The sequence below is a fragment of the Cherax quadricarinatus genome, chromosome 2 (genome assembly GCF_038502225.1).
Source record: "Cherax quadricarinatus isolate ZL_2023a chromosome 2, ASM3850222v1, whole genome shotgun sequence".
Taxonomy (NCBI): Eukaryota; Metazoa; Arthropoda; class Malacostraca; order Decapoda; family Parastacidae; genus Cherax; species Cherax quadricarinatus.
The window spans coordinates 76,129,162-76,147,657 of record NC_091293.1 but is presented as its reverse complement, the minus strand read 5'-3'; the positions used below and the strand labels follow the sequence as shown (position 1 = coordinate 76,147,657).

At 40.7% G+C, this 18,496-nt stretch overlaps 1 protein-coding gene across 5 annotated transcripts in view; it reads left to right on the top strand.

Annotated features, from left to right (window-relative positions):
* Window positions 1-18,496, top strand: part of Abca3 (ATP binding cassette subfamily A member 3) — a 705,605-nt gene that overhangs the window by 343,999 nt on the left and 343,110 nt on the right. For all 5 annotated transcript variants that reach the window (XM_070088958.1, XM_070088966.1, XM_070088973.1 and 2 more), the window contains one exon: window positions 18,064-18,188. In XM_070088958.1, the coding sequence (XP_069945059.1) occupies window positions 18,064-18,188 (125 nt within the window). The remainder of the gene's footprint in view (window positions 1-18,063; window positions 18,189-18,496) is intronic.

Below are 18,496 nucleotides of genomic sequence, written 5' to 3'. Positions count from 1 at the left end.
TTGAAGACAGCCAGGGGTCTATTGGTAATCCCCCTTATGCATGCTGGGAGGCAGTTGAACAGTCTCGGGCCCCTGACACTTATTGTATTGTCTCTTAACGTGCTAGTGACACCCCTGCTTTTCATTGGGGGGATGTTGCATCATCTGCCAAGTCTTTTGCTTTCATTGTGAGTGATTTTCGTGTGCAAGTTCGGTACTAGGTGTATATATATAATCACGTATCTCTCCCGCCTGCATTCTAGGGAGTACAGGTTCAGGAACTTCCAGTGCTTCCAGTAATTGAGGTGTTTTATCTCCGTTATACGTGCCATGAAGGTTCTCTGTACATTTTGTAGGTCAGCAATTTCACCTGTCTTGAAAGGTGCTGTTAGTGTGCAACAATATTCCAGCCTAGATAGAACAAGCAACCTGAAGAGTGTCATCATGGGCTTGGCATGCCTAGTTTTGAGGGTTCTCATTATCCATCCTGTCATTTTTCTAGTAGATGCGGTCGATATAATGTTATGGACCTTGAAGGTGAGATCCTCCGACATGATCACTCCCAGATCTTTGACGTTGGTTTTTCGCTCTATTTTGTGGCCGGAATTTGTTTTGTACTCTGATGAAGTTTTAATTTCCTCATGTTTACCATATCAGAGTAATTGAAATTTCCCATCAATGAACTTCATATTGTTTTCTGCAGCCCATTGAAAGATTTGGTTGATGTCCGCCTAGAGCCTTGCAGTGTCTGCAATGGAAGACACTGTCATGCAGATTCGGGTGTCATCTGCAAAGGAAGACACGGTGCTGTGGCTGACATCCTTGTCTATGTCAGATATGAGGATGAGAAACAAGATGGGAGCGAGTACTGTGCCTTGTGGAACAGAGCTTTTCACCGTAGCTGCCTCGGACTTTACTCTGTTGACTACTACTCTTTGTGTTCTGTTTGTGAGGAAATTATAGAGCCATCTACCAACTTTTCTTGTTATTCCTTTAGCACGCATTTTGTGTGCTATTATGCCATGGTCACACTTGTCGAAGGCTTTTGCAAAGTCTGTATATATTACATCTGCATTCTTTTTGTCTTCTCGTGTATCTAGGACCTTGTCGTAGTGATCCAGTAGTTGAGACAGACAAGAGCGACCTGCTCTAAACCCATGTTGTCATGGGTTGTGTAATTGATGGGTATCTAGATGGGTGGGTGGCGATCTTGCTTCTTAGGACCCTTTCGAAGATTTTTATGATATGTGATGTTAGTGGTATCGGTCTGTAGTTCTTTGCTTTTGCTTTACTGCCCCCTTTGTGGAGTGGGGCTATGTTTGTTGTTTTTAGTAACTGTTGGACCACCCCTGTGTCCATGTTCCCTCTCCATAGGATGGTAAAAGCACATGATAGGGGCTTCTTGCAGTTCTTGATGAACACGGAGTTCCATGAGTCTGACCCTGGGGCATATTGCATGGGCATGTCATTTATCGCCTGTTTGAAGTCATTTGGCGTCAGGATAACATCTGATAGGCTTGTGTTTACCAAATTCTGTGGCTCTCTCTCAAAAAATTCATTTAGATCTTTGACTCTCAGTCTGGTTAGTGGCTTGCTAAAAACTGAATCATATTGGGACTTGAGTAGCTCACTCATTTCCTTGCTGTCATCTGTGTAGGACCCATCTTGTTTAAGTAGGGGCCCAATACTGGATGTTGTTCTCGACTTTGATTTGGCATAAGAAAAGAAATACTTTGGGTTTCATTCAATTTTCATTTATGGCTTTTAGTTCTTCCCGCAATTCCTGACTCCTGTAAGATTCCTTTAGCTTAAGTTTGATGTTTGCTATTTCTCTGACCAGTGTCTCCCTGCGCATTTCAGATATATTGGCCTTTTTTATCCGCTCTGTTATTCTTTCCCGTCGCCTGTAAAGGGAGCACTTGTCTCTTTCTATTTTACATCTACTCCTCCTTTTTCTTGAAGGAATAAGCCTTGAGCATACATCGAGTGCCACCAAGTTAATCTGTTCTAGGCATAAGTTGGGATCTGTGTTGCTTAGTCTATCTTCCCAACTTATGTCATTTAGGACTTGGTTTACTTGGTCCCACTTTATGTTCTTGTTATTGAAGTTGAATTTGGTGAAGGCTCCCTCGTGACTGATCATATTTTGTCGGTCTGGGGCTCCGCGCATACATGTCTGAACCTCAATTATGTTGTGATCTGAGTTTATTGTTTTTGATATGGTGTCATTTCGTTTTAGATCATCATTGTTAGTGAAGATGAGGTCTAGTGTATTCTCCAGTCTAGTGTGCACAGTATAAAAAAAATCGGTGACCCCTTAGTACCTTACGGGAGCACCAATTCAGTTGAGCTCCAGCTAGAGCAAATAGTGTGGCAAACACCAGTGATTCACTGATGTCATGTAATATTAACACTCAAATTTTAAGAGGAAAGTAAAAATAGGTTAGATAAGTACATGAGTGAGTGTGGGTGGGTGTGAGTTGGACCTGACTAGCTTGTGCTACTAGGTCAGATGCCATGCTCCTTCCTTCAGTGGATGTGACCTGACTAGGTGGGTCTTTGGTCTAAGCTGGAGGGTAACATGAACCTGCCTTGCATGGGCCAGTAGGACTTCTGCAGTGTTCCTTCTTTCTTATGTACTTATGTATTTGGCTGGCTGGCTGGCTTTGGCTGTCTCTGTCTGTATCTGTCTGTCTATATCTCTGTCTGTCTATATCTCTATCTGTCTGTATCTCTGTCTATTTATTTCTCTATCTATATCTCTGTCTCTCACATGTACTCATAAGTATATTTATTATACATAATGTAAATTACCTAGGATAACCCAAAAATTCCAGGCCAAGTGCTATACAGTGTTTGTAGATCTTCTTCTTTCAATGTACCAGCCGTATCCCACCGAGGTGGGGTGGCCCAAAAGGAAAAACGAAAGTTTCTCCTTTCAAATTTAGTAATATATACAGGAGAAAGGGTTACTAGCCTCTTGCTCCCAGCATTTTAGTCGCCTCTTACGACACCCATGGCTTACGGAGGAAGAATTCTGTTCCACTTTCCCATGGAGATAAGAGGAAATAAACAAGAACAAGAACTAGAAAGAAAATAGAAGAAAACCCAGAGGGGTATGTATATATATGCTTGTACATGCATGTGTAGTGTGACCTAAGTGTAAATAGAAGTAGCAAGATGTACCTGAAATCTTGCATGTTTATGAGACAGAAAAAAGACCCCAACAATCCTACCGTCATGAAAAACAATTACAGATTTCCATTTTACGCTCACTTGGCAGGATGGTAGTACAATGGACCCCCGCATAGCGATTTTAATCCGTGCAAGAGGGCTCATTGTTATGCGAAATGATCGGTATGCGAATGAATTTTCCCCATAAGAAATAATGGAAATCAGATTAATCCGTGCAAGACACCCAAAAGTATGAAAAAAAAAATTTTTACCACATGAAATGTTAATTTTAATACACACAAACTGAAAAAGGCATGCACAATTACATGACACTTACTTTTATGGAAGATCTGGTGATGATTGATGGGATGGGAGGAGGGGAGAGAGAGTGTTAGTGTTTAGAAGGGGAATCCCCTTCCATTAAGACTTGAGGTGTCGAGTCCTTTTCTGGGGTTACTTCCCTTCTTCTTTTAATGCCACTAGGACCAGCTTCAGAGTCACTGGACTTCTTTCGCACAACATATCTGTCCATAGTGGCCTGTACCTCTCGTTCCTTTATGACTTCCCTAAAGTGTTTCACAACATTGTCAGTGTAATAATCACCAGCACGGCTTGCAATAGCTGTGTGAGGGTGATTCTCATCCATAAAGGTTTGCACTTTCAGCCACATTGCACAGATTTCCTTAATCTTTGTAGTAGGCAACTTCTTCAATTTCTCTCTCCCCTCCTCTGAACCAGTTTCCTCAGGTATGGCCTCTTGCTGTTGAAGTTGATCAATCAGCTCATCAGTGGTTAGTTCTTCATTGTCCTCCTCCACCAACTCTTCCACATCCTCCCCACTAACCTCCAACCCCAAGGACTTTCCCAATGCCACAATGGATTCCTCAACTGGCATAATCCTCTCAGGGTTAGCCTCAAACCCTTCAAAATCCCTTTTGTCTACACATTCTGGCCACAGTTTCTTCCAAGCAGAGTTCAAGGTCCTCTTAGTCACTTCCTCCCAAGCCTTACCTATAAGGTTTACACAATTTAGGATATTAAAGTGCTCTCTCCAAAACTCTCTTAGTCAGTTGAGTTTCTGAGGTCACTACAAAGCACCTTTCAAACAGAGCTTTTGTGTACAGTTTTTTGAAGTTTGCAATAACCTGCTGGTTCATGGGCTGCAGGAGAGGAGTGGTATTAGGAGGCAAAAACTTCACCTTAATGAATTTCATGTCCCCATAAAGTCGCTCTGCCACGTCTGTAGGATGACCAGGGGCATTGTCTAACACCAGGAGGCACTTAAGTTCTAATTTCTTTTCAGTTAGGTAATCTTTCACATTGGGGGCAAATGCATGGTGTAACCAGTCATAGAAAAAGTCCCTAGTGACCCATGCCTTACTGTTTGCCCTCCACAGCACACACAAATTCTCCTTGAGGACATTCTTTTGCCTGAACGGTCTGGGAGTTTCAGAGTGATACACTAATAAAGGCTTCACTTTGCAATCACCAGTAGCATTGGACCACATCAACAAAGTAAGCCAGTCTTTCATAGGCTTATGTCCTGGGAGTGCCTTTTCCTCCTGAGTAATGTAGGTCCTGCTTGGCATTTTCTTCCAAAACAGGCCTATTCATCACAATTAAACACTTGTTCAGGTTTCAGTCCTTCACTGTCTATGTACTCCTTGAATTCCTGCACATATTTTTCAGCTGCTTTGTTGTCCGAACTGGCAGCCTCACCATGCCTTATCACACTATGTATGCCACTACGCCTCTTAAATCTCTCAAACCAACCTTTGCTGGCCTTAAATTCACTCAAATCATCACTAGTTGCAGGCATTTTTTTAATTAAATCCTCATGCAACTTCCTAGCCTTTTCGCTTATGATCACTTGAGAGACGCTATCTCCTGCTAGCTGTTTTTCATTTATCCACACCAATAAGAGTCTCTCAACATCTTCCATCACTTGCGATCTCTGTTTCGAAAACACAGTTAAACCTTTGGCAAGAACAGCTTCCTTGATTGCCTTTCTGTTGCCCACAATAGTAGCGATGGTTGATTGGGGTTTCTTGTACAACCTGGCCAGGTCGGCGACATGCACTCCACTTTCATACTTATCAATGATCTCTTTCTTCATCTCTATAGTAATTCTCACCCTTATTGCTGTAGGGTTGGCACTAGAAGCTTTCTTGGGGCCCATGGTCACTTATTTTGCAGATAAAATCACCAAAAACACTGTAATAATACGAAATGTTCCGATTGTATGCTTGGATGTTACCGCGGAGGCTGGCTGGTAAACAATGCCACCGGCGGCACATGTGACGCTGGCTATGGGCGCACATTGGACGCGTCTCGGACGAACAGCGGTGAGCGGGTTTTTGAGCGGTATGCGAGGCAAAATTTTTGCGATAAAAGCGAGCGGTATGCGGATTAAGCATTATGTGATGCCAACGGTATGCGGGGGTCTACTGTACCTCCCTGGGCTGTGCTGTCTACCAACCTACTACCTAGGAGTGTTTGTAGATATAAGACATAAATAAACGTGATGCAAGTAATAGCAGTGTAACTTGCTCAGCACCCAAATTTGCATGACAGTGTCCTCTGTTAAAGATGCTGCAAGACTCCGGGTGGACATTAACCAAATCCTTAAATGGGCTGCAGAAAATAATATGAAGTTCAATGAAGAGAAATTTCAACTACTCAGATATGCAAAACATGAGGAAATTAAAATTATATCAGGGTATTAAACAAATTCCAGCCACACAATAGAGTGAAAAGCTAATACGGTGGCCCCCCGCATAACATTGGCATTGCATAGCATTAAATCCGCATAGCGATACATTTTATCGCTAAAATTTTGCCTCGCATAGCGCTAAAAAATTCCGAGACGCGTCCATGCGGCCTGAGCCAGCCTCACTTGTTCTGCCAGTGGCATTGTTTACAAGCCAGCCTCCGCGGTAACATTCAAGCATACAATCGGAACATTTCGTATTATTACAGCCTTTTTATAGTGATTTCACCTGAAAAATAAGTGACCATGGGCCCCAAGAAAGCTTCTAGTGCCAACCCTACAGGAATAAGGGTGAGAATTACTATGGAGATGAAGAAAGAGATCATTGCTAAGTATGAAAGTGGAGTGCGTGTCTCCGAGCTGGCCAGGTTGTATAGTAAACCCCAATCAACCATAGCTACTATTGTGTCCAAGAGAACGGCAATCAAGAAAGCTCTTCTTGCCAAAGGTTTAACTGTGCTTTCGAAACAGAGATCGCAGGTGATAGAAGATGTTGAGAGACTGTTATTGGTGTGGATAAACGAAAAACAGATAGCAGGCGATAGCATCTCTCAAGCGATCATAAGTGAAAAGGCTAGGAAGTTGCACGAGGATTTAATTAGAAAAATGCCTGCAACTAGTTGTGATGCGAGTGAATTTAAGACCAGCAAAGGTTGGTTTGAGAGATTTAAGAGGCGTAGGGGCATACATAGTGTGATAAGGCATGGTGAGGCTGCAAGTTCGGACCACAAAGCAACTGAAAAATATGTGCAGGAATTCAAGGAGTACATAGACAGTGAAGGACTGAAACCTGAACAAGTGTTTAATTGTGATGAAACAGGCCTGTTTTGGAAGAAAATGCCAAGCAGGACCTACATTACTCAGGAGGAAAAGGGACTCCCAGGATATAAGCCTATGAAAGACAGGCTTACTCTGTTAATCTGTGCCAATGCTAGTGGTGATTGCAAAGTGAAGCCTTTATTAGTGTATCACTCTGAAACTCCCATAGCGTTTAGGCAAAAGAATATCCTCAAGGCTAATTTGTGTGTGCTGTGGAGGGCAAACAGTAAGGCATGGGTCACTAGGGACTTTTTCTATGACTGGTTACACCAAGCATTTGCTCCCAATGTGAAAGATTACCTAACTGAAAAGAAATTAGACCTTAAGTGCCTTCTGGTGTTATACAATGCCCCTGGTCATCCTACAGACTTGGCAGAGCGACTTTGTGGGGACATGAGCTTCATTAAGGTGAAGTTTTTGCCTCCTAATACCACTCCTCTCCTGCAGCCCATGGACCAGCAGGTTATTGCAAACTTCAAAAAACTGTACACAAAAGCTCTGTTTGAAAGGTGCTTTGTAGTGACCTCAGAAACTCAATTGACTCTAAGAGAGTTTTGGAGAGATCACTTTAATATCCTCAATTGTGTAAACCTTATAGGTAAGGCTTGGGAGGGAGTGACTAAGAGGACCTTGAACTCTGCTTGGAAGAAACTGTGGCCAGAATGTGTAGACCAAAGGGATTTTGAAGGATTTGAGGCTAACCCTGAGAGGAGTATGCCAGTTGAGGAATCAATTGTGGCATTGGGAAAGTCCTTGGGGTTGGAGGTTAGTGGGGAGGATGTGGAAGAGTTGGTGGAGGAGGACAGTGAAGAACTAACCACTGATGAGCTGCTAGATCAACTTCAACAGCAAGAGGCCACACCTGAGGAAACTGCTTCGGAGGAGGGGAGAGAGAAATTGAAGAAGTTGCCTACTTCAAAGATTAAGGAAATCTGTGCAAAGTGGCTTGAAGTGCAAACCTTCATTGATGAAAATCACCCTCAGACAGCTATTGCAAGCCGTGCTGGTGACTATTACACTGACACTGTTGTGAAACACTTTAGAAAAGTCATAAAGGAATGAGAGGTACAGGCCACTATGGACAGATATGTTGTGCGACAGAAGTCCAGTGACTCTGAAGCTGGTCCTAGTGGCATTAAAAGAAGAAGGGAAGCAATCCCGGAAAAGACTTGGCACCTCAAGTCCTAATGGAAGGGGATTCCCCTTCTAAACACTAAAACCATCAAGTCTCCCCTCCTCCCATCCCATCAATCATCACCACATCTTCAATAAAGGTAAGTGTCATGTAACTGTGCATGTTTTCTTAAGTTTGTGTGTATTAAAATTAATATTTCATGTGGTAAAAAATTTTTTTTTCATACTTTTTGGTGTCTTGCACGGATTAATTTGATTTCCATTATTTCTTATGGGGAAAATTAATTCGCATAACGATAATTTCGCATAACATTGAGCTCTCAGGAACGGATTAATAGCGTTATGCGGGGTCCACTGGATAAAGAATCTGAGAGTGATAATGTCAGTAGATTTCGCTTTCAAAGACCACTACATTATAATAATAATAATAATAATAATAATAATAATAATTTATTTTGACATTATACTTAGTTGTGCAATGGAATATAATAGTTGAGTGTACATGCCAAAAGCCCCTTGTATCTGTGACGTCACGAGTCCCTCACATAATAATAATAATAATATCTTTATTTTACTACAAGTACATGTACAGGGTATACAGTCCTAGCTGATAACAATGACATACTACTATATAGAAAGTCCCTTGTTATGCTCCGCATTTCGGGCAAATTAGGTCAGTGTCCCAGGATGCGACCCACACCAGTCGACTAACACCCAGGTACCCATTTTACTGATGGGGAACATAGACAACAGGTGGAAAGAAACATGTCCAATGTTTCTACTCTGGCTGGGAATCGAACCCAGGCCCTCGCCGTGTGAAGCGAGAGCGTTAACCACCAGGCCACCAGAGCCCCTATGGCATGTGAACTGCCAGCTAGAGGCCTCTCTCTCTCGGTTTACTGTTAGGCATAGCAGACTCAACAGGCAGGCCTGGGCTATCCTACAAGACTCTCTTAACCCTTTCAGGGTTTTGGACGTACTAGTACGGCTTACGCACCAGTGTCCATGACGTACTAGTACGCATAAATTCTAGCGCCTTCAAATCTAGTGAGAGAAAGCTGGTAGACCTATATATGAAAGAATGGGTCTATGTGGTCAGTGTGCACAGTATAAAAAAATCCTGCAGCAAATAGTGCGTAATGAAAAAAAAAAACTGACCATGTTTTTGGATTAAAACAAAGACTTTGCACTATATTTTCGTATGGTATTTATTGGTGTATTCTAGTTTTCCTGGTCTCATTGGATAGAATGGAAGACATATTACAGAAATTGAGATGATTTTGACTGGTTTTACAATGAAAAGTACCTTGAAATTGAGCTCAAAGTAACAGAAATGTTTGATTTTTACCAAGGTTCAAAATTAAACAAATCATGCTAAGCGTCCAATACACGTCAACTGGTGAGTCTAATATTCTTTTACACGTGCGCCTATATTATTTATACCATTTCTACACTAATGCAGTAGTCTCCACATCAGTAAATCTTATTTTTTTTGTGAGAATAAAAATTCAAAGTGGAAAGCAAAAAAAATGTAAGAGGAGCCTGGGAATGTGACTGATGAACAGAGGAAATGTTATTTTAGTGCCAGGAGTGTCTTTCTTGTTTATTTTGGATTCTATTTGGAAATTGGCATCTTTTGAAATTTGCATGAAATTGGCAAAATTGCTAAATTCTGACCACTATATTGGATAGTTGAAATCGGTAAATTGGTGGTTTCTTGTACTCATTCGATAGAAAAAATGGAGTTCTAGCGAAATAGTTATGATTTTTGTCGACTAGTACATTGGAATTGGCCGAAAATAGGGCTCAAAGTGGGCAAAATCGCTGATGCATAAACATCGTCGAGACCGCTAACTGTGCGAGAACATAATTCTGTAAGTTTTCCATCAAATTTCATACTTTTGGTGTCATTATGATCGGGAAAAGATTCTCTATCTTTTCATAAGAAAAAATAATTTTTTTTTTTTTTTTTTTTTTTTAAATTTTGGGGACCTTGAGAACAAGTCTCTGAGAGGGCCTGTGGACCCAGAAATGGTTAATTATATGCCTGATTGTGAAGATTACACAGATATAGGGTGATCATTTCTACCAAGCCAGGCAGACAGTGTGTGACCCGCATGGAGGCCTATGGTACGCTAACCCACAGCCAAGCCAGCATTCTCCAGCTTTGTCTACACAGCTTCCTGGTTAGTTGCTTCATGCTTAGTGGCTTATTTGCTAACCTAAGAGGAGTTGATCTAAGTTTTGTAAATTAAGCCAAGTCACTTAAGCTAGTATGTAGGGAGAGCCTAAGCCACTCAGCCTAAGGGGCCTAAGACTATTCACCTGCCTCCCAGCATGTATAAGGGGGATTGCCAATATTGCTGATGCAGTAGTAAGGATGAATGGGAGGATGTTGGCATCTGGAGAAGTTGATATCCTTGGGGTGAAATTTGACTCCAAACTAACCATGAAGGACCATGTTGTAAATCTTGCAAACAAGGCAGCCAGGAAGCTTACAGCACTTTGCCGTATCTCGCATCTGCTTGACAGTAGGGGTTGCAAGATCCTGTACGAGGCACAAGTACGCTCACACCTTGAGTATGCTCCACTTTCTTGGTTTGCCTGCCCCCCCTCTCATCTGCGACTGCTTGACAGAGTAGAGAACAGAGCAAGACGTCTCATCTCTCGCCTGGACCCATCCTGGATAGATCTGTCATTTCAGCAGAGCCTTCAACATAGGAGGGATGTGGGTGGCCTTACTGTTATGTACAAGGCAATATTGTCAAAATACCACACTTGGATCCACTTCGAGGACAGCGTGAAACGAGCTTTTATGCCACAAGACGGGCAGAAAGCAGCAACTTCACTCTGGCTGTACCCTTCTCCAGAACATCACTCCATCTGAGATCATACATACCCAGGATGACTCGAGTATGGAACACATTCGTACAGCATAATGATGTCAACGAGATAAAGTCAGTTGATCAAATGAAAATACTGGCCCACAGATGGCTCCAACTTCATCCTGTTCCCTACTTGTATGTCTCATAACAATAAAAATGCTTTCAAATGAGCTGATGTAGGTAACAGCTCTTAGCTTGCCAATAAAGTTAGGAATCCTTAACCTGTAAATAGCTGTCAATAAAGCTAGGGATCCTTAACCTTGTCAAACCCTGTGTAAAAAAAAAAAAAAAAAAAAAAAAATAGACCCTTGGCACCTAAAGTCAGTGCCTGATCAGCCAGGGCTGTGGTTCGTACATCTGTTTACGTGCTGCTGCCATAAGTAACATCCTGGTTGATCAGGCCCTGGTTGATCAGGCCTGGTCACAGACCGGGCCGTGGGGGCGTTGACCCCCGAAACCCTCTCCAGGTATACTCTAGGTAGTAGATCCCCTGGCACAAATACTGTAGGTGAGGTAAGGGTAGATAAAATAGTGGTACAATGTAAGTAGGTTCACTACATGTGATTTTTTACATTTATAGAATATGGTAACCGATATGTTAATAAAAATAGGATAACCCAATAAAATCAAACATCATGACTTATTTCTGGTGGAGGTTTTACTATATTAGTATATTAGTGCAAAAATGAGTTGGCATATCACAGCATGAATGTGGTTTGTTGATGATGAATAAAATTACTTTTGGCATGAATTTTAAAATTGCATATCAGATTTATTTTAATAAAAATACCCATCAATACACATGCTTATAATTTTGAAATAATATTTTGTATAGAAATTGCAGCTCTTTTGATATTGGCTTTCTTTGTACTTAACAAACCAAAATTGTAATTACACATTGCAACTTTTGCGAAGAAATAAAATCTTTATTCTTTATTCTTTTGGGTCTGGCAAAATTGCATGACAGTACCTACTGTGGTATTCTCACGTGTTCACCTTGCATATTCTGCCTGTGAATAATAGGAAATTATGCATATCTGATTTGTGTATCTCATATCCTGCTTCTCTGCATATACATACTTATTATCATTATTGTTGTATGTATTTAGTTGCATTCTGTCTTTCCATTTCATCTTGTTATCTTTAGTCTGCACATTCTTCACATGTGTTGCCTAGGAAACAGCTACAATCTTACATGTATGAGGAACTATTGTACCAAGATGCTATGTATCATTCACATTTTGGGTGTTATATCAATTCATCAATTAGAACAGTCCCTGGCTAACACCCAGCATTCTCAAATCCATAAATACAAAACACCGATATGAAAAACAGTGCAGAATGGGTCACATAACCAGAGACCAAACAAAACGTTACTCGTCAATCCTAACCAGCCTGATAAGAATGGCAAAAAAATTATATTATGAGAACAGATTATCCAACTTACGAGGTGATATAAAAAAGACCTGGAAAACCCTATCAGAAATTCTAGGAACAAAAAAGATATCACGAAATAGCGAAATAAAATTAGCAAAATCAGATAAACCCCAACTCCCACCAACAGAAACAGCAAACAGACTCAATGATTTCTTCTCCACTATAGGACAAAACCTTGCCAATAAAATCCCAAGCTCAGATACCCCACAAAATGACTACCTCACTGGCAACTACCCGAACACACTGTTCCTAGCTTCGACTAACCCATACGAAGTCTCTCTTATTATCAACACACTAAAAAACTAGGCAGGAGATTTAAATACCTTACCACCCTTTATATACAAAAAAGTGTCACAAGTGCTATCACCAATCATTGCAACACTCTTTAACAAATCCATTGAATCCTCCACCTTCCCTACAGTTCTCAAAATAGCAAGGGTCACCCCCATCCATAAAGGAGGAGACCAAACAGAGTTGAATAACTATAGGCCAATATCCAAATTACACCCTCTCTCAAAAATCTTCGAAAAATTAATTCATAGACGAATCTACTCCTACCTCATCTCCCAAAACATACTCAACCCCTGCCAGTTTGGATTCAGGCCTAATAAAAATACTAATGATGCTATTATACACATGCTCGAACATATTTTTTTTTTTTTATTATCACACTGGCCGATTCCCACCAAGGCAGGGTGGCCCGAAAAAGAAAAACTTTCACCATCATTCACTCCATCACTGTCTTGCCAGAAGGGTGCTTTACACTACAGTTTTTAAACTGCAACATTAACACCCCTCCTTCAGAGTGCAGGCACTGTACTTCCCATCTCCAGGACTCAAGTCCGGCCTGCCGGTTTCCCTGAATCCCTTCATAAATGTTACTTTGCTCACACTCCAACAGCACGTCAAGTATTAAAAATCATTTGTCTCCATTCACTCCTATCAAACACGCTCACGCATGCCTGCTGGAAGTCCAAGCCCCTCGCACACAAAACCTTTACCCCCTCCCTCCAACCTTTCCTAGGCCGACCCCTACCCCGCCTTCCTTCCACTACAGACTGATACACTCTTGAAGTCATTCTGTTTCGCTCCATTCTCTCTACATGTCCGAACCACCTCAAGAACCCTTCCTCAGCCCTCTGGACAACAGTTTTGGTAATCCCGCACCTCCTCCTAACTTCCAAACTACGAATTCTCTGCATTATATTCACACCACACATTGCCCTCAGACATGACATCTCCACTGCCTCCAGCCTTCTCCTCGGTGCAACATTCATCACCCACACTTCACACCCATATAAGAGCGTTGGTAAAACTATACTCTCATACATTCCCCTCTTTGCCTCCAAGGACAAAGTTCTTTGTCTCCACAGACTCCTAAGTGCACCACTCACTCTTTTTCCCTCATCAATTCTATGATTCACCTCATCTTTCATAGACCCATCCGCTGACACGTCCACTCCCAAATATCTGAATACGTTCACCTCCTCCATACTCTCTCCCTCCAATCTGATATCCAATCTTTCATCACCTAATCTTTTTGTTATCCTCATAACCTTACTCTTTCCTGTATTCACCTTTAATTTTCTTCTTTTGCACACCCTACCAAATTCATCCACCAATCTCTGCAACTTCTCTTCAGAATCTCCCAAGAGCACAGTGTCATCAGCAAAGAGCAGCTGTGACAACTCGCACTTTGTGTGTGATTCTTTATCTTTTAACTCCATGCCTCTTGCCAAGACCCTCGCATTTACTTCTCTTACAACCCCATCTATAAATATATTAAACAACCACGGTGACATCACACATCCTTGTCTAAGGCCTACTTTTACTGGGAAAAAATTTCCCTCTTTCCTACATACTCTAACTTGAGCCTCACTATCCTCGTAAAAACTCTTCACTGCTTTCAGTAACCTACCTCCTACACCATACACTTTCAACATCTGCCACATTGCCCCCCTATCCACCCTGTCATACGCCTTTTCCAAATCCATAAATGCCACAAAGACCTCTTTAGCCTTATCTAAATACTGTTCACTTATATGTTTCACTGTAAACACCTGGTCCACACACCCCCTACCTTTCCTAAAGCCTCCTTGTTCATCTGCTATCCTATTCTCCGTCTTACTCTTAATTCTTTCAATTATAACTCTACCATACACTTTACCAGGTATACTCAACAGACTTATCCCCCTATAATTTTTGCACTCTCTTTTATCCCCTTTGCCTTTATACAAAGGAACTATGCATGCTCTCTGCCAATCCCTAGGTACCTTACCCTCTTCCATACATTTATTAAATAATTGCACCAACCACTCCAAAACTATATCCCCACCTGCTTTTAACATTTCTATCTTTATCCCATCAATCCCAGCTGCCTTACCCCCTTTCATTTTACCTACTGCCTCACGAACTTCCCCCACACTCACAACTGGCTCTTCCTCACTCCTACAAGATGTTATTCCTCCTTGCCCTATACACGAAATCACAGCTTCCCTATCTTCATCAACATTTAACAATTCCTCAAAATATTCCCTCCATCTTCCCAATACCTCTAACTCTCCATTTAATAACTCTCCTCTCCTATTTTTAACTGACAAATCCATTTGTTCTCTAGGCTTTCTTAACTTGTTAATCTCACTCCAAAACTTTTTCTTATTTTCAACAAAATTTGTTGATAACATCTCACCCACTCTCTCATTTGCTCTCTTTTTACATTGCTTCACCACTCTCTTAACCACTCTCCTTTTCTCCATATACTCTTCCCTCCTTGCATGAATTCTACTTTGTAAAAACTTCTCATATGCTAACTTTTTCTCCCTTACTACTCTCTTTACATCATCATTCCACCAATCGCTCCTCTTCCCTCCTGCACCCCCTTTCCTGTAACCACAAACTTCTGCTGAACACTCTAACACTACATTTTTAAACCTACCCCATACCTCTTCGACCCCATTGCCTATGCTCTCATTAGCCCATCTATCCTCCAATAGCTGTTTATATCTTACCCTAACTGCCTCCTCTTTTAGTTTATAAACCTTCACCTCTCTCTTCCCTGATGCTTCTATTCTCCTTGTATCCTATCTACCTTTTACTCTCAGTGTAGCTACAACTAGAAAGTGATCTGATATATCTGTGGCCCCTCTATAAACATGTACATCCTGAAGTCTACTCAACAGTCTTTTATCTACCAATACATAATCGAACAAACTACTGTCATTTTGCCCTACATCATATCTTGTATACTTATTTATCGTCTTTTTCTTAAAATATGTATTACCTATAACTAAACCCCTTTCTATACAAAGTTCAATCAAAGGGCTCCCATTATCATTTACACCTGGCACCCCAAACTTACCTACCACACCCTCTCTAAAAGTTTCTCCTACTTTAGCATTCAGGTCCCCTACCACAATTACTCTCTCACTTGGTTCAAAGGCTCCTATGCATTCACTTAACATCTCCCAAAATCTCTCTCTCTCCTCTGCATTCCTCTCTTCTCCAGGTGCATACACGCTTATTATGACCCACTTCTCGCATCCAACCTTTACTTTAATCCACATAATTCTTGAATTTACACATTCATATTCTCTTTTCTCCTTCCATAACTGATCATTTAACATTACTGCTACCCCTTCCTTTGCTCTAACTCTCTCAGATACTCCAGATTTAATCCCATTTATTTCCCCCCACTGAAACTCTCCTACCCCCTTCAGCTTTGTTTCGCTTTGGGCCAGGACATCCAACTTCTTTTCATTCATAACATCAGCAATCATCTGTTTCTTGTCATCCGCACTACATCCACGCACATTTAAGCATCCCAGTTTTATAAAGTTTTTCTTCTTCTCTTTTTTAGTAAATGTCTACAGGAGAAGGGGTTACTAGCCCATTGCTCCCGGCATTTTAGTCGCCTCATACGACACGCATGGCTTACGGAGGAAAGATTCTTTTCCACTTCCCCATGGACAATAGAAGAAATAAAGAAGAACAAGAGCTATTTAGAAAAAGGAGAAAAACCTAGATGTATGTATATATATATGCATGTGCATGTCTGTGAAGTGTGACCAAAGTGTAAGTAGGAGTAGCAAGATATCCCTGTTATCTAGCGTGTTTATGAGACAGAAAAAGAAACCAGCAATCCTACCATCATGCAAAACAGTTACAGGTTTTTGTTTCACAGTCATCTGGCAGGACGGTAGTACTTCCCTAGGTGGTTGCTGTCTACCAACCTACTACCTATAGAACATATATACACTGCAATAGAGAAAAAAGAAGTCCCACTGGGGATCTTCATTGACTTACATAAAGCTTTTGATACAGTTGACCATGACTTGCTCCACATAAAATTGTCACACTATGGTATAAGAGGGCACTTCCTCAACTACCTCAAGTCATACCTCAGCAACAGAAGCCAATATGTGTACGCAAATGGGGCAAACTCTTCCGCACAACCAATTACAGTTGGTGTCCCACAGGGAAGTGTCCTTGGCCCTCTTCTCTTTCTCCTATACATAAATGACCTACCAAATGCTTCTGAAGCAATTACTCAAACCCACACTATTTGCAGATGAGACTACATATGTCTTCTCTCACCCGAGCCCAGTCACGCTAGCCAATACTGTAAATATACCGAATTACAGAAAATATCTACCTGGATGAGGACTAACAAACTTACACTAAACATTGACAAAACCTACTTCATTCAGTTTGGTAACAGAGCTACAGATGTCCCTCTTAACATAATGATAAATGGATCACCTATCACAAAGCTAACAGAGGGAAAATTCTTAGGAATCCACCTTGATAATAGACTCAAATTTCATACACATATACGACAAATTTCTAAGAAAATTTCCAAGACCGTAGGCATACTATCGAAGATACGGTACAATGTTCCACAGTCAGCCCTCCTGGCCCTATATCACTCTCTTATTTACCCCTATCTCACCTATGGAATTTTTGCATGGGGCTCAACAACAATTAACCATCTCAGACCACTAATTACCCAACAAAAGGCTGCAGTCAGAATGATAACAAATTCCCACTACAGGCAGCACACTCCACCAATATTCAAAACACTAAATCTACTCACCATACAAAACATCCATACTTATTACTACACCTATTACATACATAGAACACTTAACTCTGATATTAACCCTCCCCTCAAACATCTCCTTGCCAACCTCAACAGAACACATGACCATAACACAAGGCACAGATCACTCTTTGATGTTCCTCGTGTCCATCTCATGCTATGCAAAAACTCAATGCACATAAAAGGCCCTAAAATCTGGAATTCATTACCTGTAAATATAAAAGAAATACTACCTGTTTATAAATTCAAGTCTCTTCTCAAAGATCACTTACTCACCCAAAACCAAATAAATACTGAATAACTGAACCTTATAAATTGTATACCTTAAATGTTTCTCACAATTATATCACCTAAATGTTAAACCTAAGACCCAATCTAACTTTGTTATTTTTTAAATACACTACCTAACAGAATACTCCATTCTACTGAATGTACAGCAATGCATGCAACCATATGACCTGTCTTTGTAATGCTCATTTGTGCTTTATTGTTATCTGTTTACAATAATGTTTTATCACTGATTACATCATTGCTTAGTTAATCTTAAGTTAATTTTAAGCCTGCCCATAATGCTATGCATACAAGTGGCTTTGGCATGCTGCTCTTACCTGTATTTTTTTGTACCTCAGTATGTATGTTCAAATTATTAAATAAATAAATAAATAAATAAAAGAGGGAAGTAATGTAATCTGGCATAATATTGGACTTACGGTAAACTATTATATGTAATCAGGAAAATATTGTAACTATGTATTTTTTCCCCGCAGGCATGGACCTGGAAGCCTAGCAGTATTAAGCTATAGTAATCCATCCCTGGTGTTTGTCTTTCTTCTCCTTTATACAACTTGTTCCATTTGTTTTGGCTTCTTCCTTTCTGCACTTTTCTCAAAAGGTAAAGTGAGATATTTATAGTATTTATTATTTATAAATTTGTTTTCTTCAATTTTCTTCTGTAATTTTAATATACATTTAAACCTCATAAATGGTTGCAATTAGGGACCTGGAGATGATTTGAATCCTAAAGCTGTGAATAATAGGAAATTATGCATTTTTTTTTTTAACTAGTCGGCCGTCTCCCACCGAGGCAGGGTGACCCAAAAAGAAAGAAAATCCCCAAAATGAAAATACTTTCATCACTATTCAACACTTTCACCTCACTCAAGCATAATCACTGTTTTTGCAGATACACAACATATCCCT